The sequence below is a fragment of the Nilaparvata lugens genome, chromosome 14 (assembly GCF_014356525.2).
Source record: "Nilaparvata lugens isolate BPH chromosome 14, ASM1435652v1, whole genome shotgun sequence".
NCBI classification, from domain to species: domain Eukaryota; kingdom Metazoa; phylum Arthropoda; class Insecta; order Hemiptera; family Delphacidae; genus Nilaparvata; species Nilaparvata lugens.
In genome coordinates, this window is record NC_052517.1 from 16730850 (window position 1) to 16757875 (window position 27026).

Below are 27026 nucleotides of genomic sequence, written 5' to 3' on the forward strand. Positions count from 1 at the left end.
TACTCTATTAAATAACTTAGACCAAATATTTTACCATTTAATTTGGATCATTTTAGAAATTTATGGGTGGAACTTCCAGTAAACCCAAACAATAGTTCTATAGTAAAATTAACTTGAAACTATCATAATTGGTTGAAATGAAAGCATTGATGCAATATTCATTAGCAATACTAGTAGTTTAGAGAGTGAATTTCCCTGTGGGTGGGCTCCGAACCACCGAGAAAAGTAATTATAATTTTGCATGAATCGCTTATAAGTTTGATAAAATTACTTGGTAAAGGTTGCACCGTATTTAGAAAGCTTTTAATTGGTAGCAAAATATTTTGATAACTATATATTATTTTAATTGAATTCACTTTTAAAAGTATTTTAATCACTCAGTAGGGTGGAGGGTTTATGAAATGTTATTTACATATTTATTTAAGATACAAATGACACTGATGTAATAACATTGGTAGATAACATAATGATGCAATCTTTGTGCTATTTTTCTTCCAAATTTAGGTGATGACCAGTCATAAAATGATATAAATGTGATATATGTAAAATTACATGTAACCTAGATAAGGTGGGCCGTCCACTGGAACCGTTTTCATCCGAACTAGCATCGGCCGAAAACTACCGAACTCGTCCGAACGATCCCCCAACAAAGAAATGAATAGATGCTCGTCCATTGCAACAGGCTCATACGGCCGTCTCCGGCCGATCAATTTTTCGATCCGAATTGAATGGGATTTTCCGGCTCTATCCGGCCGAACTAACTAGTCGAGCTGAGGCAACAAAGTGTTCCTAACCTAAAATTGTTTCACAGTCTTGTTTGTTTTTTGAAGTTGTTCTGTTTTATAAAGTTGTAACTATGGACAATGAAAAGTTGATAAGTTTGGTTCAACAGCATGTTCCATTGTGAGATATGCAAGATAAAATAAATAAAACAATATAAAAAATCTTAAAGCACCCTTTATTTAAAAAAAAAACTTGAAAATAGTTTAACAACTAGTTTCGGTGATCACACCATCGTCAGGTTATAAAATAAAAATATAAAAGATTATAAAATATATAAAGGTTACATGAGATAAAATATATCATTGTCGTGATGTTCAAAGGAATCTGTGGAAAAAGATTGCTGAACAAATAGGATCGGAAGGTAAGATTACTGTAATGAATAACTAATTTAGTGGAAATTTGTCTAACCAATTTTCAAAATCTCAATATAATCATTGTGTATGAAAAATTTTGGTGGCTATGATAGTAGCTAATTCAATATTCAATAGTTCAGCCAACTACTCAACTAAACTGACGTAAACGGTTCTAATGGACGACCATATTCGGCCGAATTCACGGCAGGAAGATTATTCCGATCCAACGGCCGAACGGATCGGTTCCAGTGGACGGGTACCCTAAACTTGATTAATGTATGATGTTAATATAACTTCAATAATGTCGATTCTTCAAAATATTCATTTCACTTTGTATAGTGTGAGTCCATGATTGCTTTATAACGTGGACCCACTACGTTATAAAGCCAGCACTTGATTAACATTGGTTTTGCTATCCTTGTCTGTCATTAGACAATGGAGATAGCTCTATCCTCTTCCAGCTTCCTAACGTTGCCAGATTGTTCTGGTCCGTGTAGAAATATAATTAATTACCAAAATAATCAATATCAATAATGAAAATGAATATTATTAAATCATTGAAAATGTTTTTCGACGAATAAAATATATTAGGTAATCATTAACAAGAATGATGAGGGAATGCCAACTACTATAGAAGGCAATGGTAACGCAGAGAATCGACAACGCTGTTGTCCCATATTTTCCTTTCACATTATAACGTGGACCTCACTATAGAAAGATGTTAATATGAATTATATATTTCTTAAAATGATTTTGTTTTACATGTAATTTTATATTTTTATGAGTAAAGTCATAATATAAACCATTCAATAATTTCTAATATCCTATTAATAATATTGATTTTCAGGTTTAAAAGCATTGTATGTTTCATATTCTACTAAATTATTTATTAGCATTCTACTAGTATCTTTGCAATTCTACAGAGTGTTTCAGAAGTAGTGTCGAACATTTTAGGGTAATGTTCCGGGATAAAAGGAGACTACAAATAATATAATATAATATACAAATAAAGGATACCTTATTTATTAAGATTGGTTGAAGAATAACAGAAAAATTAATTCTTTTCTTACTGCATTTATGACCATGAACAAAAAAGATCATCTGAAACTCATTGTAAAATCAGCTGGATGTCCATATGGAGCCATACCGAGTTTCAAAGCTTCATCTTAAATTCAATCGGAATTGAAAATTTAATATTGATGTTTAAGGCGGGATGCACACCGGAGAAACGCATTTGGTGAAGCCCTCTTTCATGAAACTTGTTTCATGCAATCCGTTTCACTCGCGCATGCATACAAAAGAAACGTTCCCTGCTTAATCTTATCAGTCGATTGCGAGCAACTTTCGTTTCACGTTTCCTGAAACTTTATTCACGAAACGCGTTTATCCGGTGTGCATCCCGCCTAAATGATGAAAAGTTTTCATGTACGAAAATAATTAATTTCTCTGTTATTCTTCAACCAATCTTAATAAATAAGGTATTCTTGAAATCGTGTTAAAATTTTATATTTTTGTCTCTTGTAAATTTTCTCCAAAGTGAACGGTTTTCGTGAAATTCGCCATAATAAATTTAAAATGACCGCCATTTTGAAAATTCACATCGAAAATGTTTTATTTTATTTTTAAAGTTGAGTCTTTATAGCATAAATATTTATGCCAAATTTCAGATCAATTTAACAATTCGTTCTTGAGTGAAAAAAAAACAAAATGGCAGCTATAAGGATAACCGCTGAGTTTTGGACACTTGAAATACGACATTTGTAGTCTCCTATCATCCAGGAACAATACCCTAGAATGTTTGACACTACTTCTGAAACACTCTGTAGATACTGGTGTTAAGTTTAGGACATCATTTCAATATGGCCGACTGCTTCTGTGCTCTCTGGTCTCAGTTCCACACGATCTCAGTTCATCGAGTGCATTTTTGACCTTTGTATATGAATATTATTAATTCTTTGTAGCACTTCTGTTGTCCTCAGAAAATTCATGTATTTTCTATCTACTGTTCTACTTTTGTATATCGTATCAATTTTTCTTCTATATTTTAATTATTGTATTGTGTATTTCGTATTTAATCTTTTTTTCTAAGTAGTTACTCTAATGATTATTGTATTTAATATTCTATTTAATTCAATGTATTCAATAATTGCATTTAGTACTTGTATTCTACTTTTTCAACGTATTCAATAGATGTTGATGATGTATCTTCTATAGTGATAATCACGTTTTGAAGTCAGCATCTGATTAAGAATCAATAATTTTTTTGCTGTAAAACTTCAGAAAAAATCAATAAGCATCGTCAAACAATAAAACAATTATTATTATTGAATGAAAATCCAAATTAAATGCTGTAATTCACCCGAAGACTTCTGCTACTGCAAATATTGACAACAGGGTTAACAGCTAGATGGAAATTCTCGGGCTGACAAATAATTTTTTAATAGTAGCGCTCATCGAATTTCCATCTAGCTGTTTACCCTGTTGTCAATATTTGCAGTAGCAGAAGTCTTCGGGGTGAATTACAGCATTTAATTTGGATTTTCGTTCAATAATAATCATTAATTCATTAGCATTTGAATAATTGCAATATCTCAGTAATTTCCATCTGTACAATGAAACAATTTATAATACAAATTGTTTTGACATTGGTTTATCTAAAAAGACCTATGTAGTTTTTTAAAATTTAATCTAGTATTCGATACTAGACTTCGTCTGACATTAGACAAGGCAGATAGCTCTACCATAGAGAAACAATAGCGTAAGTAGATATCCCATGGTATAGGGCGTTTATGTCGCAACTTTTACTGTTATCTCTAGCCGATAGTCCATGTAATTCTTTCCCGTGAAGCTGTGTGACACTGGTAGTCTCTCATATTGTGCCGTTCATACACTTTCACCCCAACAAAACAGTAAAAATCGACAATAATCGGCTTGAGATAACAGTAAAAGTTGCGACATAAACGCCCTATACCATGGGATATCTACTTACGCTATGGTTTCTCTATGGCTCTACATTTCTCCAACTTTAAACCGTTGTCAAATTTTTTGCAGACTATGTTGAAATATTATAATAAACTACCAAAATTTTTCTGGTCGATTAGAATATATTTGAAATAGAATTGATCATAATTAACAAGAATCAACAATAATTAATATTAGATACCGGGATGACTTGAGTCACATCTATTTTACTATAGAAGGCGTTGGAGAAGTGACAACAACGCCTTCGTACATAGCCACCTCTAATACTGTATTAGAGGTGGCTATGCTTCGTATCATTTGCTCTGACATTAAAACGTGCTTTCACTGTAGGGCTACTCAATATTTCTTGAATGAAATATTTAGTACTCTTTTAGCTGCCTTTTTCTATGTGTTTTACTTATTGTATTTAGTGTTTCTACTGTTTCTTAAATAATATATTTGTAAATTAATTATCTTCTTACTTTTCACTTCTTTTCTATGCAGATCCCTCCGACAAGCAATACAAGAAAAGTAAGTCAGAGTTAGTAAAAACAAACTAAAAACTCCGCTTTTTGTGTTTTTCACGTTTTTGCACAATTTTTTGGATTCTTCGACACTTTTTGAAAATCCTCTATTTTTTGAAACACTCTTGATTGACTGTATCATATTTTTGGCACGTTTCACATTCCTTGGCAGTGTGTGGAGGATGAGCAGACAATGATGTTCTGTGATCTAACTACTGCCAAGCTGTTTGAAAACTACCTGTTTTTTTTCTTCAATAATATTATTAAACGGAAATCCAAATTCAATTCAATCTATTATCTATATTGTCTTTACAAATTCTATTTTGCTATTTATACAAATAATAGAGATCTTGTTAATAGTCTTTGAAGTGGCAGAAGCCTTCCGGGTGGCTACCAGCATCTAATTTGGATTTTCGTTTAATAATTATTATATCATATTCATTAGCATTTGAAGAAAAATGCTGTCCCATTTATTCTCATATGTTTTACAATTTTTCTTGATTTCACTATATTTGCTTCAATTTTTTGTTGAATGTTATTAGCTTAAGTCTGCATGTGCATGTTTTAATTATTTTTTAATCTTTGGATTGTTTTGTGTTTTGATGATTCATTTGTATTATATAATATTACTGTATTCATATGTTTTAATATATTATAACAATGTGCATGTTTTCATTTTTTGATTTTTGTATTTTGATGTACATTTTAACACATTTATTGTATGTTATTGTTAATTTTTTGTTTTATACAATCATGAGTCTTGTATAATATTCACCTTGCTTTTGTATGATAATCAATGTTTGAGGAATTTTGTGTATGTGTTTATCATTTTTGTATCTTCTGTTACTTTATTTTCTATGTATCTTTAATCAATTACAAATAATGTTACAAAGTAAAATAAGATGTCAGTAAGATAGCGTGTATTTTTTTCACAATATAGTTTATTTATTCTTGTTAGTATACGTGTTTTTATTATTTCATGGTAAGAGATGGTTTAGTTACAGTTGATTCAATTTTAACTTCGAGATGGCTTCCTCCTTCACGATTACACTCTTGAAATCTGTATTGAGATTCCTGAACATTTCAGCTGGGATATTGTTAATTTTGAATGAAAAAGACTGAGAAATGAAAGACTGAGAAAGACTGACAGTTTATCAGAGATTGACAATGGTGTAATAACCGAAACCGGTATTTCTAATTATCAATAAATCAGTGGTTTTTTGACAATTTCTCAGTCTTTTTCATTCAATATGAATAATTACTACAATATCAACTTCTCAACTACACAAAAAGTATTGTTAATTTCATTTTGAATTGTCTGTTATGATTAAATCACAGTTATTGGTCAAGTTGTGGAAACGTTTGATTTGAGATAGCTCCACAAACAGAAAATCGCAGGTGGACAGATCATGGGACCAGGAAACGCAACCTAATCGTGAGGTTACACGGTTACTAAACAATACTCACTCGCACAGTTGCCATTGAATGCCGTGCAGAGTGGATTTCGCTCACAATTTCATCAATAATTTTGAATTAATTAAAAATTAAAACAGAATTCAAAATGAAATCCGCAATATCCCAGATGAGATGTTGCAGCGATCAATGAGGAATCGTCAACACAGATTTCAAGAGTGTATTCGTTCAGGAGGAAGCCATCTTTAAGAAGTAATTGTCAAAAAGTGATAGGTGTGTTTGAAAATTCTCAAATCGCAAGTCTTGAACTTAACATTAGTTCGAGTAAAATCATTTTTGCCCTTCCCACTAATGTTTTATGGCGTTTTTAAAAGTTCCCGTTACTCTGTGTCACCCTGACCATTGTCCATTATGGCCAAAGGACGAGACTAGTTTGAAATGTTAAGGTACTTCATGTTTTTATATTGTTTTCAATAAAGTTTCCTATACAAGTGAAGAGATTTTATTCAATTTTCAGTATTCTATAGTAACAAAATAGTTGAATCCTTCTGTAAAAATTATATAAATTTGAAAATAATTCTATTTTTCTTGTTTCATTGCATCTTGTCAGTAGGCCCTAACCCAATGCTTAGCATTATCCACTATAAATCAGGATTCCCAAATATCAGTATCAGTGAGTGAACGTCACCGGTACAGTGAAAATATAATTCCAATGAGCTCTAATAGGACTTTTCACACTAGCTCGGCCGTGATGAGTGTGAATACTCCCATTTGAACCCATAGGAATTATATTTTCACTTTGCCGGTCACTGACTCTGATACTGAATTTATTAGGAATACTGCTTTATAGCTTACATGTCTTGACTATTTTACTATTGCATACTATACTTATTGCCATGAGATTTGTATACAATTCCATAACACTAATAAAAATGTGGTATTTTATATTTTTTTGCTAGTGTTTGAAAATTATTCAATAGTTTCATATTTTCTAATAGTTCTGGAGTTTTATTTATTCGAGATTTTTTTTTATTGAATATAAATGTTACTAGTACCAGGACTACTGATCAGTTTTTTCTATCCTAAATTCATACTTCAAGTCATTTCACAAGAAGAATCTTGTTATAGCTTCTCCTTGTTTTAAATTAGTTCATTCATGATCACTGCACTAAATTGATATAGGTAGCCTATTAATTTTTTTCCACTTTCACTAAGCACTCCTGGAGGTTTACACCAGATCTGTTGGCTTCTTCCTTTTCAATCTCCTCGTCAATGTTGAGTTGTCCAAAAGCTGGATTGCCTCAACATTTAAAATTTATTCGAGGATACAATCACAAATCATATGATTGGGAATTAACAACAGGCTTGGCTCAAAACTATTCTATACTAAAATTTGTATAATGAATAACATGTCCAAAAAATAGAGAATGTGAAACTTCCTTTACTTGCTTCAATAACTCTTCAACTTGCTTCAAAATAAATTATCAAGTTTTATTTTTCCTGTAAGTAATATGGGTATTCCACATTAACAAATTTCTTCTGTAATATAAAATGTCAAATTTGTATTACATAACTCTGTTTACTTACTTCATTATTTTTCGATTTATTCATCTCGAACATAAAAGATTTGTAGGATATCAATAGAAATATGCAAATGATAAGACATTTTGAGAATCAGTAGAATCAGATGAGGAAGAGAAAGAAACATGATGAAGATGAAAAGTGGAGAGTAAAATGGAGTAGAAGAAGAATGAAAAATAATGGAATTGGGAAAGGTGGAAGAGGAGGAAAGGAGGAGGAGGAGGAGGAGGATAGATTAAAGCAGTTGTAATACTTGAAGCAGCTGGTAAAAGGTATAATAGAAATGAAGAAGAAGAAGAAGAAGAAGAAGAAGAAGAAGGAGGAGGAGAAGAAGAATGAAAAATAATGGAATTGGGAAAGGTGGAAGAGGAGGAAAGAGGAGGAGGAAGAGGAGGATAGATTAAAGCAGCTGTAATACTTGAAGCAGCTGGTAAAAGGTATAATAGAAATGAAGAAGAAGAAGAAGAAGAAAAAAGAAGAAGAAGAAGAAGAAGAAGATGATGATGATGATAAGAGTTCTAAGAGTTAATGACGATAATTTAATATTTTAAAAATATCTTCAACCATAATCAATCTTCACTTGAGTGGAAACATCAATGAGTACACATGGCTAGCAGAGCTTATTACTTTCTCACTCACTCTCTCTATCTCCTTCTTTTCTCTCTCTGTCTTGACTGTGCATAGAGAGGAGTTAGATCTTCCTTTATCTCTGCTGTGTATCTCCATACCTTTTCCTCTCTCTCACTCTCACACATTATCTTGCTTTACTTTCTCTCTTACTTCGTCCATTCTTTATTGGGTCTTCTGAAAAGTACAATTTCCATTCACTAACTGCGCTTGAGGGCATCTTGTAAATATAAAAAGGCATTTCATCATGCGTTCGGAATATTATTTTGAATTTCAACTCAGATATTGAATAGGAATATATTCATGTGGTATCGTAAATAATGTTTTTGGGATTCTATTTTATTGATGAGATTATAATATAACTCTGATTTTCTGTAGATAGGAAATAGCCCGGATATAAATAAATAAGTAAATAATCTCTTTTCTGTATAGGGCTACTTGTAATATAAATATAAAGAAAATAAAAATCTCAGTCCCCTCTTTTTAAAATATTTCATCACAACATGTTTCGGACATTTATGCCATTTTCACTTGACATTTAAATTTTTTCACTTGACAGGTTAAATTTTTTCACTTGAAAATGGCATAAATGTCCGAAACATGTTGTGATAAAATATTTTAAAAAAAGGGTACTGAGATTTTTATTTTCTTTATATTTATAAGTAAATAAATATGATTTTATTGCCGTTAAATTCTTAGAACAATAGGCAAAGTCAAATATTGAATACAGTACGACAAAAGATAAAATCAAGTTTTACAGCAACTGTACACACAAAATTGCATTACCGGTACTGAGTCTTAAAAACAATACAGTAACTAAACTGTAAGTCAATTAGATTTTACAAATACATTAATACGATTCATTTGAATGCACAAAACATATTCCTCACAGCAAAACTTGAGCCTTTTGAACAATACATAAATACAAATAGAAACCTCTTAACTCTAAGTAACAATTATTTCACTCTCAAAAATCTCTTCAACACTATAAAAAGGATTTATCACAAGCCAATTCAATAATCTTGTCTTAAATTTATTTTCCATCTCTAATATTAAATCTGTAGGCAATTTATTGTAAATTTTTAAACCAAATGAATCATAACTTTTGGCTGTTTTGTGCCAAACAACCTCTGTCCTATAACCTCTGATAGGGAATATCAATCCTATGACAATTTCTTGTGTTATGGCTATGAGTTTGATGCCTTAATTTTAAATTGGATGAGTTTTTTAACATGCAACAATACTGTATATATGTAAATTCACTATTGTCATTATTCTAAGCTGGACAAAAAGAGGCTTACAATGTGCTAGTCTATGAGAATCAGTTAAAAACCTAACCACCTTATTTTGCAATAATAAAAGATTTTCTGCATGACTACTATTTCCCCACAGTAGTAAGCCATATGTTGCAATACTCTGAAAATATATTGATATCATCTCGAAAATTTATTATTAAATTATGAAAAGATGTATTTCATTGGTCATATAATGAGATATACAGTATATTGAAAAATAATTAAGATTTGTTGAAAACGTTTTTAATTGTACTGAAATCCAACTTTGGCTTTAATACATGACTGGAACAAAATAGCTGTCTGAAATCACAGTAATTGATATTCAAAAACCATGATTATTAGAAAAAAAGTTTTTTTTCAAGCTTTAGGATACTTTTTAAATGAAAGCGAAGCCATAGAACAAGGATAGAGAAAGTACCTTTGCTTTCTCTATGGCAAAATTAATTCTGATAGAAATTTCCTAGCATAGGGAAAGAACGCAAATAAGAAAACAATCTGGCTTGGTTGCAGAAAAAGCAGGTTAAATTGTAAGCTTGATTAAATGCACGAGAACCAATCTGAGAAACCTTCAGCATCTCGTGCCATTTAATAACGGTTAAAATTTAACCGTGAGAAGCCTTCCTTACAAAAAACCTCCTCTAATATTACTTCTCGTGTAATCATGATTAAAATTTAATAGGTTCTTGCGTAACTGGGCATTGGTGTTCGAGAATATAAAAAATAGCCTAATTAATTTGATATACATATAAAGGCTCACAGACAGTACCACGAAGAAGAGCCTTTTTCTACATAATTAATAGATAACCATACTACATAATAAAAAAACTTGAAAGTTGAAAAAAATTATGGAAAAAAACAATAGAAGAGAATAAGTAAATAAAAAATTAAAATAATTACAAAGATAAAGAAAACAAAAAGAGTTTCAGCCAGTGCTCATAACATTTCATGACTCAAGCGAGCTACAAGATGAATTCATTTCAAAATTTTTCTCAAAGACATTAAATGTGTTTCGAAAACAGATCTATATGTCATTCAAAGTATTGTTAATCTTAGACTCTTAATAAGAAACGAATTATAGTGATGAGAAGTTCTTACAAAAGGGATGTTGAACAATTTATTTCTTCTAGGCCTAGCTAATGAAGTGCACTGAAATTCAGTAAATTTATAAATGATGGAATATGAATTTTATGATTTAAAATGTTGAAAAATAGCAATAGAGCATTTACAGATCTGCGTAAATTTACATTTGTACTGTACAATAGTGGGTATACCCCTTAGCCAACCATGCTCTTTCAACAATAATTTCAATTCTTTGAAAAAATATCACAATTTCAATTTTTTGAAAAAATTACTACAATAATTTCGATTTTTTGAAAAAATTACTACAATAATTTTTTTGTATTTTTGTGAAAATAAACATTTTATTTTATTTTCTAGCGATTGACTCAGCCCATCTCATGCCACCTCTGGAAGACGAGATAAAGAATGGTCAATGGCTGGGGGTTACAGTCAGAAGTCAGGGGCCTGGAAAGAAAGTTTTGGTAAGAATCTGTATTCATTCATATTTGTATTAAATCTTCAATTAATTGATTGTTTATTCAATTTTTAAACCATCCAATTTTTATCCAATTTCACTTATGATGCATAATTTTCAACGGCCCTGACGAGCTGAAAAGAATGAAGTACAGTAAGATGAGATCCGAGCATTGTGTCGAAAGTTATGAGTGTTTGAAATGTTGATCCTTGAGGTGTCCTTATGCGCGCCTCTCCTCTAGAAAATACTGAAATGAAGTGCATCTAACGGGTGATTCTCATAGAACGTAATCTCATGAACTTATATCATTGTGCGAAATATCAATTTGATGACAATTTAGTTAGTTGGTGATGATGGTTGAAGCTGAAAATTAGGTGTTTTTCACAATACAAGGAGCATTGTTGTCAGGTTTACCTGGAAATCTATATGAGATAGAGCGCTCTACCTGATCTCAGATTGTAACAATCGGAAGATATTGTTTATCAAAAACTAAAATTCATCAGAATTTTTTTTCTATATATTCCACTCATTTTTGAAAAATCATAACTTAGTACCATGACGAGCTGAGAAGAATGAGTTGTAGTACGAGAATATCCAATCATTGTGTCAAAAGTTATTAGTGCCGGTTGCATAAAAGCCGGTTAAATTTTAATCGTGATTAATTCCACGAGAGCCATTCAGAGAAGCCGTCTTTTCAAAAACGCCTTCTCTCATTGGTGCTCGTGAAATTAATCCCGATTAGAATTTAACCGGCTTTTGTGCAACCGGGCCTTAGTGTTTGAAAATTTGATCCCTGAGGTGTCCTTAAAAGCGCCTCCTCACTACGAAATCCTGAAATTGAGTGCATGTATCGGGTGATTCTGATGGAACATAACCCTTCTATAACAATATGATCCAAAATATTGATTCGATTGGTTAGGGAGTCCTTGAAAAGTTATTACAATGAAAAAATTGTACTTTGACTGCAGGATGGCTTCTATTTTTGTTAGTATTCCTCCTCTCCCCACACTAAATTCCAAAATTTCTGTGGAACCTTGTTCGGAATTGATTTTACTTTCACATTATATGTAACTTCTCATCATTACTTTATAATACTCAAGGTTGTATGGAGTGAAAGTAGTGATTTTCCAGAATTATAAAAAAACTAGAAAAACCCCCTTTTTTGAAAATCTGTAGCTCCAAAACCAGAAATCGTAGAGTCCTGTGCGACCACTCAATTTATTGGAAATTTTATTATCTTTTAATTTTTAAATAATTCTTTTTTTCGAAATACCCGAGGCTTTCGAAATGAAATGGAAAAATTGAAAATAGTCTCAAAATTTGAGGGTCTTAGGGGTGAAGCCGAAATTTACGTTTCAGCAAATTTCGGATTCGAATTCAGGGAATTTATAAATTTTTATTTATACATATAAAACCGACCAAAAAATTTCTTTCTGGGCTGTTTCCTGAAAAATGGTTATTTGACTGGACTATTGGTGATTCTCTCTATACAGTAAAATTAACATTGATAGGACAGTGCGGCGGCCAGTGGTGATGTATGCTTATGAAACATGGGTGTTGGCAAGCTGTGATAAGATGCTGTTGAATAGATGGGAGAGGAGGATCCCATACTCCGTACAATATTACTTCAGACTGGGAGGAATATGCGGCGCAGATGGAGGGAGATCAGCCAATTACAGTGATTAATAGAGTCATAGGTAGAAGCGCAGTTGCCAATTTGTCGATTAGAGTCAGTCGACTGAATGCTTTCAGAGAGGAAACTCCGTTAAGTTTAACATGAGCGCTTGAATACTCACTAGAAATTAGAGAATGCTGGCCGGTTCAGAACGGCAACTTCGCTGCCGTTGTATCCCTACCTCTGTATGCCTTCTCTGCTGCATGTCCCTCCCAAGTCCAAAGTAATTTTGTACGGAGTATAAGTTAACAAAAAAGTTGCCCTCATTAAAATATTAACTTGGCATGATTTTATTTCATTTTCAGGATTGTGCTCTGTACGCCTTCTCTGCTGGGCATGTCCCTCCCAAGTCCAAAGTAATTTTTTACGGAGTATAATTGAACAAAGAAGTAGCCCTATTTATAATTAATTATTTTAATTATTAAAATATTAGATTGTTGACTTGACATGATTTTATTTCATTTTCAGGAGTGTGCTCTGTATGCCTTCTCTGCTGGGCATGTCCCTCCCAAGTCCAAAGTAATTTTTTACGGAGTATAATTGAACAAAGAAGTAGCTCTATTTATAATTAATTATTTTAATTATTAAAATATTAAATTGTTGACTTGACATTATTCGAATGAATTTTTCAGGTTTGTGCTCATAGATACATAAAGCAGGGCGCTGATTTCCAATGGGGTACAGGACTATGCTATACCCTGTCTCAAAGACTGGACTATGATAACGCTTGGGAACCATGCAAAGGGAGATCCACTAACAAGTATGTGAAACTAGAAATATATATTCGAAAAATATTTGTATTATTTACTCATTTTTTCTCAATGAAAAGTTTGGAAAGATTCAAGATATTATAGAAGATTTAAGATATTATTCAAGTCTCACATAACCTTTATTTGGACAATTTATTTTATGAAATTGGGATGAAAAGAACTTTTGGACTGTAGTATGTTTCTTTGTCCTTAAGTTGACTGTAAATTATAAATAAATAATAAATTATAGTTAGAATTCAACTGAAGAAATTAAAATGAAATATATGAACATTGGTTTGCTTTGACAACAGTTAGAATTCAATTCTTTTCCACTTATCTTCACCCTTCATTCCTTACTTTTATACCCTCTACCTGCCTATTACATGGGAAACCATAGTTGGCTAGGTATTTCTCCTCCTTTCTTTCTTTTTAGCAGCACACCCCACCATGAAGCCTGTTTTTGTATTTTATTAGAAATTTATTTTTAATTGTGATTCTTTGTATTTTGATTTCCTTTATGTATTTTGTGTTGAATTTAATTGACCGAACGTAGTGAGGTCTATTTTGTAACACGGATTTTCTTTTGTCTGTCTTTATGTAACGCGATTACGGCCAAACGCGTTGATAGAATTCGATGATATTTGGCAGGAATATTCCTTTTTCAACTGCGCGTCGATGTATACACAATTTTTTTTCGAAATTTTGCATTTTAAGGATAATATGAAAAGAAAAGGAATTCCTGCATACTCTGATACTACTATATTATAATAATAATAATATCTATCGTATACTCTGAAGATAGGATTATTCGTCAGACTATAAAATTATTCATAATCAATCAGCAGGTGGATTACACAGATGTTCTGGAGAAGCCGTGTCTATTTCTATAAGGTCTATAGTTTCAATCATATACCTTAAAGAGTTATGCATCTTTATGGTCTTTGGTTTCAATATTTTGTTTTGCAGTCATGGTATTATTATACGTGCTCAGTATCAATATTCTCACATTAGAAAAAAAACTAATTTGATAGGTGATTCAAGATAATCAAATGAACTAAATAATACTGAAGAAATATTATAATATTTTTGATGTAAAAAATTAATTCTCATCAGATGGTAAGATTATCACGGAACTAGATGAATTATATCATTATGGCATACAAATTCAAACGTGAACTGAGTTTGTTAACATTTCAAACTGGACATCAGATACTTGTGGATGAGAAAACTGCGTGAGGTCTACTGTTCACAGAACTACTAGTAAAATTATTGATTGATTGGAATGAATAAATTTAAGTATTGATATTTTATCTACATGAACATTTGGTTTGCATTATTTTGAGATTTGAGTTAATAGATCTAACCTTCACAAACTCCGCACAGTTGCCAAAAAGTTTGCAGGCTATGTAGAAATATATTAACTAAACTATAAGATATAAACTAACTGACATCTTGAAAACTGAAATAGGCCTATAACCTTCCTCGGCAAATTAAGAATCTTTATTCAAAAATCCAAAGTTGATCAGTTGAGTAGTAGACGTGATGATACGTCATTCGTGAATTTCCTATCCCCTACGTGTATAAGCCAGTTATTTACTTTATTATAGTATCGTTTACTTTGAAATTGATGTAATTTTTGGGTTGCAGGGCGCACGAGGAGTACGGCTACTGCCAGGTGGGCACCAGTGGTGTCCTGGTGGGTGACGACACCGTGGTGCTGGGGACACCGGGGCCCTACACGTGGCGGGGCACTGTCTTTGTGCTCAGTGCATCGGACAACTATCTGGACCGCGACAAGACATTCTACATGGGCCCCGTCACCGAGCCACTCGCTCCTGTCGACAAGTACAGCTATCTCGGTCAGCTGCTCTGCTCTGCTCTGCTCTTCGTCTTTTATTATGGAATTATGCATTTTTTCTACTTCAAGTGTTGTGTGGCAGAGATGACTTGGAGTCCTAACTCTGCCCTACATAAATACAATTATATTTATTGAATCTTTATTATTGATTCATACAATAAGTACATCATCAAAATGATAGAGAGAGAAAAAATAAGGTAACCTTGTGCTATTCCTCTCCAAAATTTAGATAAGGTTACACATAGTCCCAAATAGATCAAGTCTTGTAATTGTTCACTTCACAAAGTCCTTAATTATTTTCACGATGTAGATTTTTAAATTTAGATGTTTCAAAACCAAAAATAGGAAAAATATTTCACATTATTATCAATGAAATAGGAAATATTCACTAAAGAAAAAAATTTGAAGGACTAAAAAAATGAACTTTAATCTTAATTAAATTTAATCGATCAATCAAACTTGTTCTTCTACTTCTCTGTCTCTCTCCTCCACCTCCTCCTCCATCATCTTCTTCTCCATGATTCCTACCCAACCTTCACCTTGACCTCCCTCTTTACCTTTGCTTCTACCTCTATTTATTTATTCAATAATTCAGAACTACACAACTTACAGAAAAGTACGACAGGGTTATAAGCCCAAAACGCGGTTCCAATTCTAATTTATACAACAGTCCAAATGTAGCTAGGTTATGCGTGTCACTTAACATTGATCAATTAAACACTCAATTTACAATTCATAACACACAAAAATCATCTATTGAATTAAATCATTTACAAATATTCAGAAAATTCCAAACTTTGAAAAAAATATAAAATTTAGAGACCGAAAAGACAAACACACTATTTAGAACTTATCACAGCTATTTCAACCTCACCCGGCACCTCCACCTCCACCTTCATCTATACTTGTACCTTTACCATCTTCACCAGCACCACCACCTCCTCCTCCACCTCATTCTCCTCTTCATACTGTTCTTCCTCCCACTCCTCTCCTCTTCCTCCTTTTCTTCTCCTCCAACTCTTTCTCCTCCAATCTTCTCCATCCTTCTCCTGATACTCCCTCTCCCTTCTTCTCCACCAATTCATCATCATCCTTCTCCCACATCTACACCTCTTTGTTCTCCTCCTCTCTCCTCTACCTACACACGCCCGCCTATTCACACACAAACACACATGCAAATTGGATTTAGAGTATGATGATTTATATGCAATAGAATCGGTGGAGGATGCTGAGAAATAGATGTTATTTAAACTTTTGAGCTAGGATGTGGGACTTGGAAAAAAATTCAAAATTTTCAACATGTGATGTATAAAATAAGACCGCCTTGGACGCTGGGAAGTAAACGTCCCTTACACTTTTCAGCTAGTATGCACGGTTGAAGTAATAAAAAATATGATACTTTAAAATTGGAACTTTGAAAAAAATTCTAATTATAAAATTTTGAACATGTGATACATGAAATAATACCGCTTTAAAGCGCTGAGAAGAATGAACCCGATTTGACCCTCGACTGCTTGGACAACTGCTCGGTGACGAGCAGGCAGGTGTGCGACGGAGCATTGTCGTGATGGAGGATCCACGAATCGGCAATCCGACAGACTCGATGAACCCGGGCTTTTAGTCGACGGAGCACCTCTCTGTAGTACTGGCCAAACTGTAAACGACCGGGTTCATCGAGTCCGTCCGGGGATTGCCGATTCGTTGATCCTCCATCACGACAATGCTCCGTCGTACACCTGCCTGCTCGTCACCGAGCAGTTGTCAAACAGTCGAGGGTAATGTTGCCACATCCTCCTTACAGCCCGGATATGGCACCACCGGACTTCTTCTTGTTCCCCAAGATCAAGAGACAACTTGAGGGGACGCGGTTCGGGACTCTGGAAAACGTTCAACGTGCTACGACAAGGGCTCTAGACAGCATAGAGGTTGCCGACCTCCAGGGAGCGTTCAGGGATTTGAAAATCCGGTATCAGCATGTTATCGACTCCAATACGGACTACTTTGAAGATATCTAATGAAAAATTTTACATATTTTGCCCATAAAAAATTTCCTGAGGTCAGTCCGGTTACTTATTATACAGACTATGTACACTGCTGCTCAACTTATTTTTCAAACTAGCTATGTGATGAGTTCAAGTTAGAGTATGACTTGAAACATAATTCGCTTCGCTCATTTAGTGAACTGTGTTGTGTGTTTTAGGTATGTCGGTGACAGCTGCCAACTTCTTCGGCAGCAACATGTCGTATGCGGCCGGGGCACCACGGGCCAATGGCACGGGCAAAGTGGTCCTCTTCTCCATAGCCAAGCGCATGCACTCTACCATGAACGTCAATCTGGTCATCGATGGCGAACAGTTCGCCTCCAGCTTCGGATACGAGATTGCTACCGCTGATGTCAATGGCGATCTGTGAGTCCTTTCAATAAAGTATTACTCTATGAAATCAAATAAATCCTATTATATTAAGCGAGCAATTTCTGTATTTATATATCTGGTTATTTATGTTCAACGGATCTCGAAAACGGCTTTAACGATTTTCACGAAATTTGGAACATAGTAGGTTTATGATATAAAGATTCGATTGCACTAGGTCTCATCCTTGTGAAAACTCACTGAACGAAATTAAAAGGATAATTTATCCTTGGCTGAAACAGCTGAGACTTTGTCGTCTGTGGATAGTAAAAAAGTGAGTGAGTATGTGAAAAATCAAAATATCGCAACTCGAAATTCATAAGATGATGTTTAGCATGACATGATCATTTCAGAGAATTGTGTTCTGTTAATCTATATAAATAAAAATCGAGCCTGAAATTTTGACGTTCAATAACTTTTTTATGTGTGCACCGAATTTGATGATTTTTTTGGTTGTGTTCGTTATGTTCAGGACCAGGTTTATGGCCTATCAAATTTATAATCCAACTTCAGGAGTCTTTCCTATGGTCCTTCAAAGTTTACATGTAATCCTTAAGCTGCGTACACATAAACGCGCCTCCAACCCGCACCGAGCACGCTCCACCCTCGTACCGCCCTCGTTCCTCCATCGAACCACAGTCGCTCCGCCCCCGCACCCATCATGCACGTTACGGAAGATGTTAGATCTTCTCGCGTTCCACGGTCGAACCACTGTTGCTCCCCGGTCGATCATCAATCGCTCTGCTGGAGTGACGTTCGGTTGCGGAGCAGAGCGAAAGTCTGTATGCACCTTTATGGGAGAGGATTTGTGAGCTGGCTACACACAGAAATAAGAATCAGCTGTTATAATCATTGCGTCATCCAACAGCCTTTTTGGTAGATAGTAGACAAGAGTGTGTACTGCTCCATAACCGCCCATGTATTTTATTCTAAACGCCCCGACTAAAAACAAAATGACTGTTCTGTTTGTAACCATCCAGCAGTGCGGCCTCAGGTTAAATACTTACATGCTCTAAGGACATTGCTTTGTTCCGAATAATTGTGCTGTCTGCGGTGTTCAGAATTAATTGATTTTTAGTGAATTATTTATTTTGCAATTGGAAAATTATCTATATAAATTAAATGCCACATCGCGTCTCCTCAGGTGTGCATCCAGCTAAAGTTTGTCATAAGATGCATTGAAATATTTGGCGGTGCGAAGTTCGCCGGGCCAGCTAGTCAATAAATAAAAATAACGAGCGAAGCTCGGTGCCCCGATATTGAATGTATAATTTGAATAATTGTTATAGAAAATTACTATAGTGAGCTCCACGTTTACAAAACCTAAACTAAAATACAAGGAAGTTTACAATAAATCTATACTATGGTGAGGTCCACGTTATAATGGCAGTGTTCGATTAGCAATGGTATTGCTATAGTTAGGTCCACGTTATACAATGGCAGTGGAGAAAGATAGGAGAAAAACGTTGCCGATCCTCTGTCTTGTCAATGCCTTCTATAGACGGTAGCTGATTGATGTAATATCAACTTTTAATTCTCGTTTAAAATAGTCAATTACATTTTATCAAGAAAAAAATTATATATTTCAATAATTTCATAATGAATTTTCATAATTAAGAACAAATATTTTGTGAATTAATTATATTTCTACATGATTAAAAAACGATCTGGCATCAGAGCAAAACGAGAAAGAGATAGCGCTATCCACTTTGTTGAATGATAGACAAGGATAGCAATACCATTGCTAAACAGACACTGCCATTGTAACGTGGACCTCACTATAGTAGTCACTTTCGAGAGAGGTGGTTTGAAAGTTTTGTTCCTGCACAGTTCAGTTGTCGCATCAAAACAGATACTAAAGCTTTGTTTTCATTAGTAGAGTTAGTGGTAGAGTTAGTGGTAGAGTTAGTGGTAGAGTTAGTGGTATAGTTAGTGGTAGAGTTAGTGGTATAGTTAGTGGTAGAGCTCCCTGGGCAAGTGCTAACTATCTTGCCTCACTATAGTTGCCTTGAAAGTTGTATTGGAGGTCAAGAATGTGTCCTTTAGTTCAATTTTGATTTTAATTATTGAACTTTTTGTTGCAGATTACCTGATCTTCTTGTTGGAGCTCCTTTCTACTTTGATCGCGACGTTGGAGGCGCCATCTATATTTATTTGAACAACAAGGAACGCTGCCTCAACTGTGCCAAACCCACCAAAATGACTGGCAAACCTGAATCAAGGTAAATATACCAGGGTCGTACTTTTTCCAACCTCCGATTGGCCATAAATAAAAGACGAATGTATATTAAAGAATAATTTGCTCACTAGAAGATACTTACTCTTACACCTATCTATGACTTGACACTGTAAGGACGGGTTTCCGAACTCAGGATTTAGCATATATTTAGCTATATCGGGATTCAGCTACGATTTCCTATACTCTTTCAAGAGTCTCCAGGAAGAAAATTTAAACAAATCAAATCAAAAGCTAAGTTCTGGACTTCAAACTTAGCTTAGAAAATTAGCTTTCCGAGCGTAGTCATAGTTTCTATGATAATCTTTATTTTCTAATTTCTATAATTGGAAACGTTTTCCTCGACGAAATGAAACATTCCTAAATAATTCGAAGTAGCTGAAGCTTTACACTATTTTCTCTTTATTTTATTTTTTGTTCAATTTTCTAGTTTTTAGAAATTTTATTTGAACGTGGACTACAACCACGTCCCGTTTCGGAAAGCCAATTTTCTGATTGCAGCTGTTTAAAGTGTAGAACTTAGCTAAATTCCGAGCTCGGAAACCAGCCCTTAGTGTTACTTGCACTTCTTATTATTCTTCAATATGATTGCCGTGAAAATTGAGGCAATTGTCATACTAGTGGACCAGTCTGCCTAAACCCTCTTCATATAATGCTGCCGCCAAATGAGTTTAAGTGGGATATGACGTTGTTTTGGAGCTCCTCGATAGTTAGAAAACTCTACCCTCAGGACCGCCGCAAAGTAGACCCACGCTAATCCACGAAAAGCAACCCACGCCGTGGGATGTTTCGTAAACCATTGCTATTTTTATTTTTGACGTGACAACGTCTTATAAATTGGTTTGCCGGGTGACTCTTCAAGAAACTGCGTTACGTTCCCACGTTATGCGCTCACAATGAGAGCGAGTGAGAGCGTTCGTTTCGGTTCACGGTCGTCTGGAAAGAGCACGAATAGGAGCAGTGGCGAGCAACCAGCAGCGACCCGAAGCATTCACCTGGAGAGAGAGTGAAACGGAGCAATCTCCTGCGACTGCGCCACTACTTAGTGAATAGGTTATGTGAATACGTATAAGTGAATAGGTATAAGTGTAAGTATAATAGGTATAAGTGAATAGGTTATGTTGTAATAATACCAATGTTGTGGTAGTTTTCAATCACAAAAGTAGTATAAATCGTTTCTCAGCCAATAATAATTTGTTTAACTTGAAAAAATGAGCGCGACTTGCTATGTAAAAAATTGAATCGAGCACAGTTAGCCCACCTAAGAGCGAGAGAGACAGAGTGATTTTGTTGAGGATGTGTGAAGGTAAAAATAAAATTTTGTTAATATGAAATTCAGTGCGAGATTCTTTGTATAAATTAATGTTTTAAATATAATTCTTTGTATAAATAAATGTTTTAAATTGTTACTATTATTTCATCCTTCTTCCTACTATAGGAATGAATATTCACATTAAAATTATTTTACCACTCAAAGTCGTTGTCACGTAAAACTTTCGCCCGTATACCAACTTTACAGGCAACCATGCAATTTTTTATGCTAAATTTACATGAAAGAAATAAAAAAGAGAAAACCCATAATTTTTTATATTTTTTTTTTCTTCTAGTTTCTCATACATCCATATGTTTCTTTTTTCTTTATTATATTTTTTCTATTTTCGACTGAATCTCAAGCCACTAATTATAGCCCACTGATTACTCGTTGCCATCGCTCAAACTACTTAGTTTTGCTGGTAACGCCAATGATAATATATATATTATCTATATTTTGTGAATATTTGAAGTTTGGTTTTTGTTTTAACGGAAGTTTCATTATCAATTTATCTAAATTTGAAATTCTTTGTTTTATTCTGATTCATAGTTTCAGATTGAAGATTTGGTGTTGAAATTGAAGTGAACATAACCTACATAATATTTGGACGATTTGTGACAAAATCAGAAAATTGAAGAAGTTTTGGGCAATAGCCTGTTTTTTCTTTTCCGACTATTGTATTGTTCGCTCTATCTAATAAATAAATAAATAAATAAATATTATAATCGATTTTTAAATGGAAAATATTTTAATTTTAAGTTTTTGCAATGTATTGTATATGAAAATTTTTATATTTTTCTCATTTGTAAAGTTTGTTTAATGATTTTGGCAATAAATCTTTCTTTCTTTCTATAGAATTATTCATAATCAATCAGCTGACAAGTGGATTATTCATTGCATGTATTACACAGATGTCTGGAGAAGCCTAGCAATGGTTTACAAAACATCCCACGGCGTGGGTTGCTTTTCGTGGATTAGTGTTGGTCTACTTTGCGGCGGGCCTCAAAGTCATGTCTTGAGTTTGGGGAGAAGATATACACTTCTAGTGACCAATTCAGATGTGTATGATCCATGTTGTCAAATTGGGCGGAATTTCAATCATTTCATGCAAGCCCTTATGACTGGATATTTCAAATTGACAACACTGATGATGAAAACTTGTCTCAGTGCGTCCAAGGCTCTACTTGTTTTATTCAAAGTGACTATTTTCATAATAAATTGCTATATTGTAATTTGTTATTTTGTCACGAAGTAAAATTTTACTTAGAGACCAATAACACTAACCGGCCGGCAGCTTATCATTTTTTTGCCTAGTCGATCTACTCCAAGGTGAGCCGCCGGCCGTTGCAGCCAACCCCTCCTGCGACCTTCCCTATTCGCTGCACCGCGATAAGAGTTGTTTGTCTCAATTTTTGAAGAGCCTAAGAGCCTGTCAAGGCAGTCGGTAGCGAGAATCGAGTGAGGTAGCTGCTTAATTAGTAGAGTGAGATTTTTGCTAATATTACCTGAATTTTTGCCTTCAAATAAATTGTAAAGTTTTACAAATTACAAATTAGTTGTATTAAGTGTTTGTATTGTTCATCTCTAGGCCAGTTGGAGGAAAGGTTGTATTAATCAACCCGGTTGATTAATGCTAACGAGTAGTAGTGTACGTGTCAAGTCCTGCAGATTTTTGCGAATTTACACCCTTATAGTGCAAATTGTAAACGGATAGAGAAGATCAGTAGAAACAGATCTTTTACTGAACCAGTGACTTGTGTATGAAGGTCATCAATTCTAGCATGAGTAATAAGGTAAAAGACCTTGACTCAATTTCGGCAGGATGTTAATCCCGCCACTATGGATTTAGTAACATGAAAGTTGCCGCAATTATTTCGGCAGGATGGAAATCCTGCCGTAGTTATTTCGGCAAGATTAGAATGCCGACGCCGACGCCTTGGCAGTATGTGAATACCGCCACCACCATCAAATACACAATCATGCTTGCGCATAACGCTGGTTACACACTGGGCGGTTTCTGCCGCGTCGGCGAAACTGCCGTCGCCGCCTCGAAAAAAAGTCGAGCTTACACATTCAGCGGCAAAAATACCGCCAAACATCAAACGGCAAAATTACCGCCACGTATGATCAATAGCCAAAATAATTCTTTTAGTTCTTCATCGCAAATGTGTTGTGACTTCTCTGTTTCATGAGTGTTCAGTTAATTGTATTTTGCACATTTTTTTTAAGTATATATTATTAAGTGTTTAACTCAAAATGGAAAGGCAACAGTTTTTAGCACTTTTGTTGTACCGTCGTAGGAAAAGAAGACAGCAGAGAAATCTTCTTGTTTGGATTCATCCCAAAAACCTGAGAAGAAAAGAAGTTGGAGCATTTTGTACGTTGTTTGAAGACTTGAGAAATGACGAGGCAAAATTATTTAATTATTTTCGTATGTCCGTTTCTTAAATATGTCGAGGGTTTTGTCCCACAAAACAGGTCTCTGTTCTACAAATGATATTAACAACTTATTGTCTATTAACTGACTCATTTTCTCACACTCGTCAACCACAAACACTTAAAACAATAAATAAATGTTATAAAAAACTCACAAACTTTACAAGACACAAATTAGAAGGCTAATTTTCAAAGACCTCAACTGGGAAAGACGACTGATCAGCGGCGACCGTAGACAAGCGCCAAATGTGTAAACGCCTATTTGGTCATGTACGCCACTGCGTAGACAAGAGCGGCAAAAACACCGCCAGCCGCAGTGGCAGTGGACGGCTGCACAGCTGCCACCAACGGCAATATGGCCGCGCGGCGTTTCTGCCGCCCAGTGTGTAAGCTTCCATTTAAGTCTATAGACTACTGCTTGAACGGCGGTGACGGCGAAATTACCGCCGCGGCAGAAACCGCCCAATGTGTAACCGGCGTGAAAGTGCTGACACCGCCGAGACGCTAGGGAACGGGCGACCACTAGAGGGTTCCGCCGTCGCCCCCGCCAAGATTCTGAGGGAGGCGCAGCCACTAAGAAGCACCGCGAGAAAGCGCCGCCAAGGTCGGCAGGATGGAAATCCCGCCACAATAACTAAAGAAGCGACCGCATTACCTTACATCATCTTACAATCTGCTAGACAAGCTACCCCGATCCGGCAATATTGGAATGGAAGCGCCCATATGCCCTGGCTGAAGCTAGGCTGCCCGGAGTAACACCGGGGATTGTGCGCGTCCCTAGCTTGGACAAAGGGAGCGTTACAATTTGAAGGAGTTTTCCCAAGAAGAAATTTAGTGGACATGTGTTGATACCAAACCAAGAAGTATAGTACTCATCAAATTGGTATTGCTCTTTCATTCGATAAAGCATCACAGTAATTATTAAAATAGGAACTAGATTTATCTAAATAAATGTTTAGTCCTGAAATCCTAATTTCTAAAATCTATTCCTGGTTGCATCCTATGTCTATCAAATTTAACCTCGATTAAATGAAGGTCATCATCACGTCTCAACTACTGGACTGATTAACTTGAAATTTTGCATATGAATGATTTATTTACCATGGATGGTCATAGGCCTATTCTAAATCCTTCAACATTTCAGTAAGTCAAGCATCAGTTTGTCAAGTTTTTAATCAGATCCTTACAGAGCACGGGCTACCTGCTAGTTTTCCAATAAACCAGAAAATATGCTTCTTTATCTGATTTAAAATGTGTTTTTATAATGGAATTCCATAATTTTATGAGCTAATTTTATTTTGTATGTTTTATTTTCAGATACGGATTTGCTATTACCAACCTGGGTGATATTAACAAAGATGGCTACGATGATATAGCTGTCGGTGCACCGTATGAAGACAACGGGGTTGTCTATGTTTATCTGGGGTCCAAAAATGGACTTATCACCGAACCGTCTCAGGTTGGTATTTTACTTGATTATTCTATAGTGAGATCAAAATCTCAGTTATCAAAATTCATTATTAAATTATAAAAATAAATTTTCAATTCTATTAAAAAAACAATTGAGATATAATGATTATTATCTATAATATAATAAAGTAAAGAACTGGCCTATACACGTACCGGATAGGAAAATTATGTTTGACGCACCATCACGTCTGAACTACTGGACTGATTAACTTGAAATTCTGCATATAGATTCTTAATCAACCGAGGATGGTTATAGGCCGATCTTCAATTCTTCAAGATTTCATTACATCAAGTTTTCAGTTTGTCATGTTTTTAAATAGACCCTCGCGGAGCACGGGTTTCCTACTAGCTTACAATAAATTAATAATATACAGTAAAGTATATCGGGATAAGAGTGCGCCTTAGCAGTAGACTTGATCTTCTGGAACACATAGCGTGTTATTTACGTGTTATCTGATGGGCACGTTAAACGGTCGGTCCCGGCTGAAGTATGAGAGTCGTAAGGCCCATTGACGGCTTAAATTATATATATTCAGGCGGTGGGACCTTCCCGCAAGGGACTCCCCACCAACAAAAGCCATACGAATTTACTTTTTACTATGAACAAAAATTCACATTCTATATGTCACTGGAAAGATATTATAATATTCTTCAGGGCAATTGTTTTTACATTTTAGGGTTTCCAAGCTCGGGATTTAGATAAGTTCTAGACTTTAAACAGCTGGAGTCAGAAAATTGGCTTTCCAAAACGGGTTGTTCTAGTTTTTATGATAATCTTAATTTTCTCATTTCTATAATTATTGGAAACTTTTTTCCTTGACGAAATGAAACATTCCTAGATAATTCAAACTAGCTGAAATTTTACACAATTTTCTCTTTATTTTATTTTATGTTCAATTTTCTAGTTTCTCGAAATTTTATTCAAATGTGGACTGCGACTACGCCCCGTTTCAGAAAGCCAATTTTCTGACTCCAGCTGTTTAAAGTCTAGAACATAGCTAAACCCCGAGCTCGGAAACCGGCCCCAAAAAGTAAAAAACAATTGCTCTGAAGATTTAAAATCTCTTTCAAGTGACATATAGAATGTAAATTTCTGATCATAAATAATACGCTATATGTTGCAGAAGATCAAGTCTATTGCTAAAGCACTCTTATCCCGGTATATCTTACTGTATATATTATTAATTTATTTTATACTAGCAGGTAACCTGTGCTCCGCAGGGGTCTATTTCAAAACTTGACAAACTGAAAACTTGACGTAATGAAATCTTGAAGAATCGAAAATAGGGCTATAACCATCCTTGGTTGATGACGAATCTATATGCAAAATTTCAAGTTAATCATCCCAGTAGTTAAGACGTGATGATGCGTCAAACATAATTTTCCTATCCCGTACGTGTATAAGCCAGTTCTTTACTTTATAATAGTATAGATAATAATCGGGTCATTCTCAAAAGTTGGGCACATTTTGGTTCAAATTCATTTTTAGCTTTATTCTTAGAAAATTGAAAAAAAAACTCAATATTTACCTTAGAACATGACTAATTATTTCCAAATTCATACTTGATATTCTATTAACAATCTTGTTTATAGTATGTGAAATCTCACCTCCTTTACTTGTCCCCTGTACCAATATCAATAACTTCCAGTCTGATAGTAAGGATAATAATTGTAATAGTACTTTACGTAACAAGTCCGGTAACGATAATTTACCGCATAAGTATGACTGTTTCTGCCCGAAACGTGCTTGAGGGCAGAATTATCATACGAATGCGGTAAATACGTTACCGTACAAGCTACGTACAATA

The 27026-nt window shown here is 34.6% G+C and overlaps 1 protein-coding gene across 2 annotated transcripts in view; it reads left to right on the top strand.

The window, feature by feature from the left end:
* The window catches only part of LOC111054620 (integrin alpha-PS1), a 65482-nt gene that overhangs the window by 9129 nt on the left and 29327 nt on the right, over positions 1–27026 (top strand). Inside the window, exons 4-10 of one of the 2 annotated variants that reach the window (XM_039440929.1) lie at positions 4602–4628; positions 10975–11078; positions 13379–13506; positions 15143–15354; positions 17554–17761; positions 19849–19986; positions 25066–25207. In XM_039440929.1, coding sequence (XP_039296863.1) covers positions 4602–4628; positions 10975–11078; positions 13379–13506; positions 15143–15354; positions 17554–17761; positions 19849–19986; positions 25066–25207 — 959 coding nt within the window. The remainder of the gene's footprint in view (positions 1–4601; positions 4629–10974; positions 11079–13378; positions 13507–15142; positions 15355–17553; positions 17762–19848; positions 19987–25065; positions 25208–27026) is intronic. The other variant, XM_039440930.1, reaches the window with a different exon arrangement.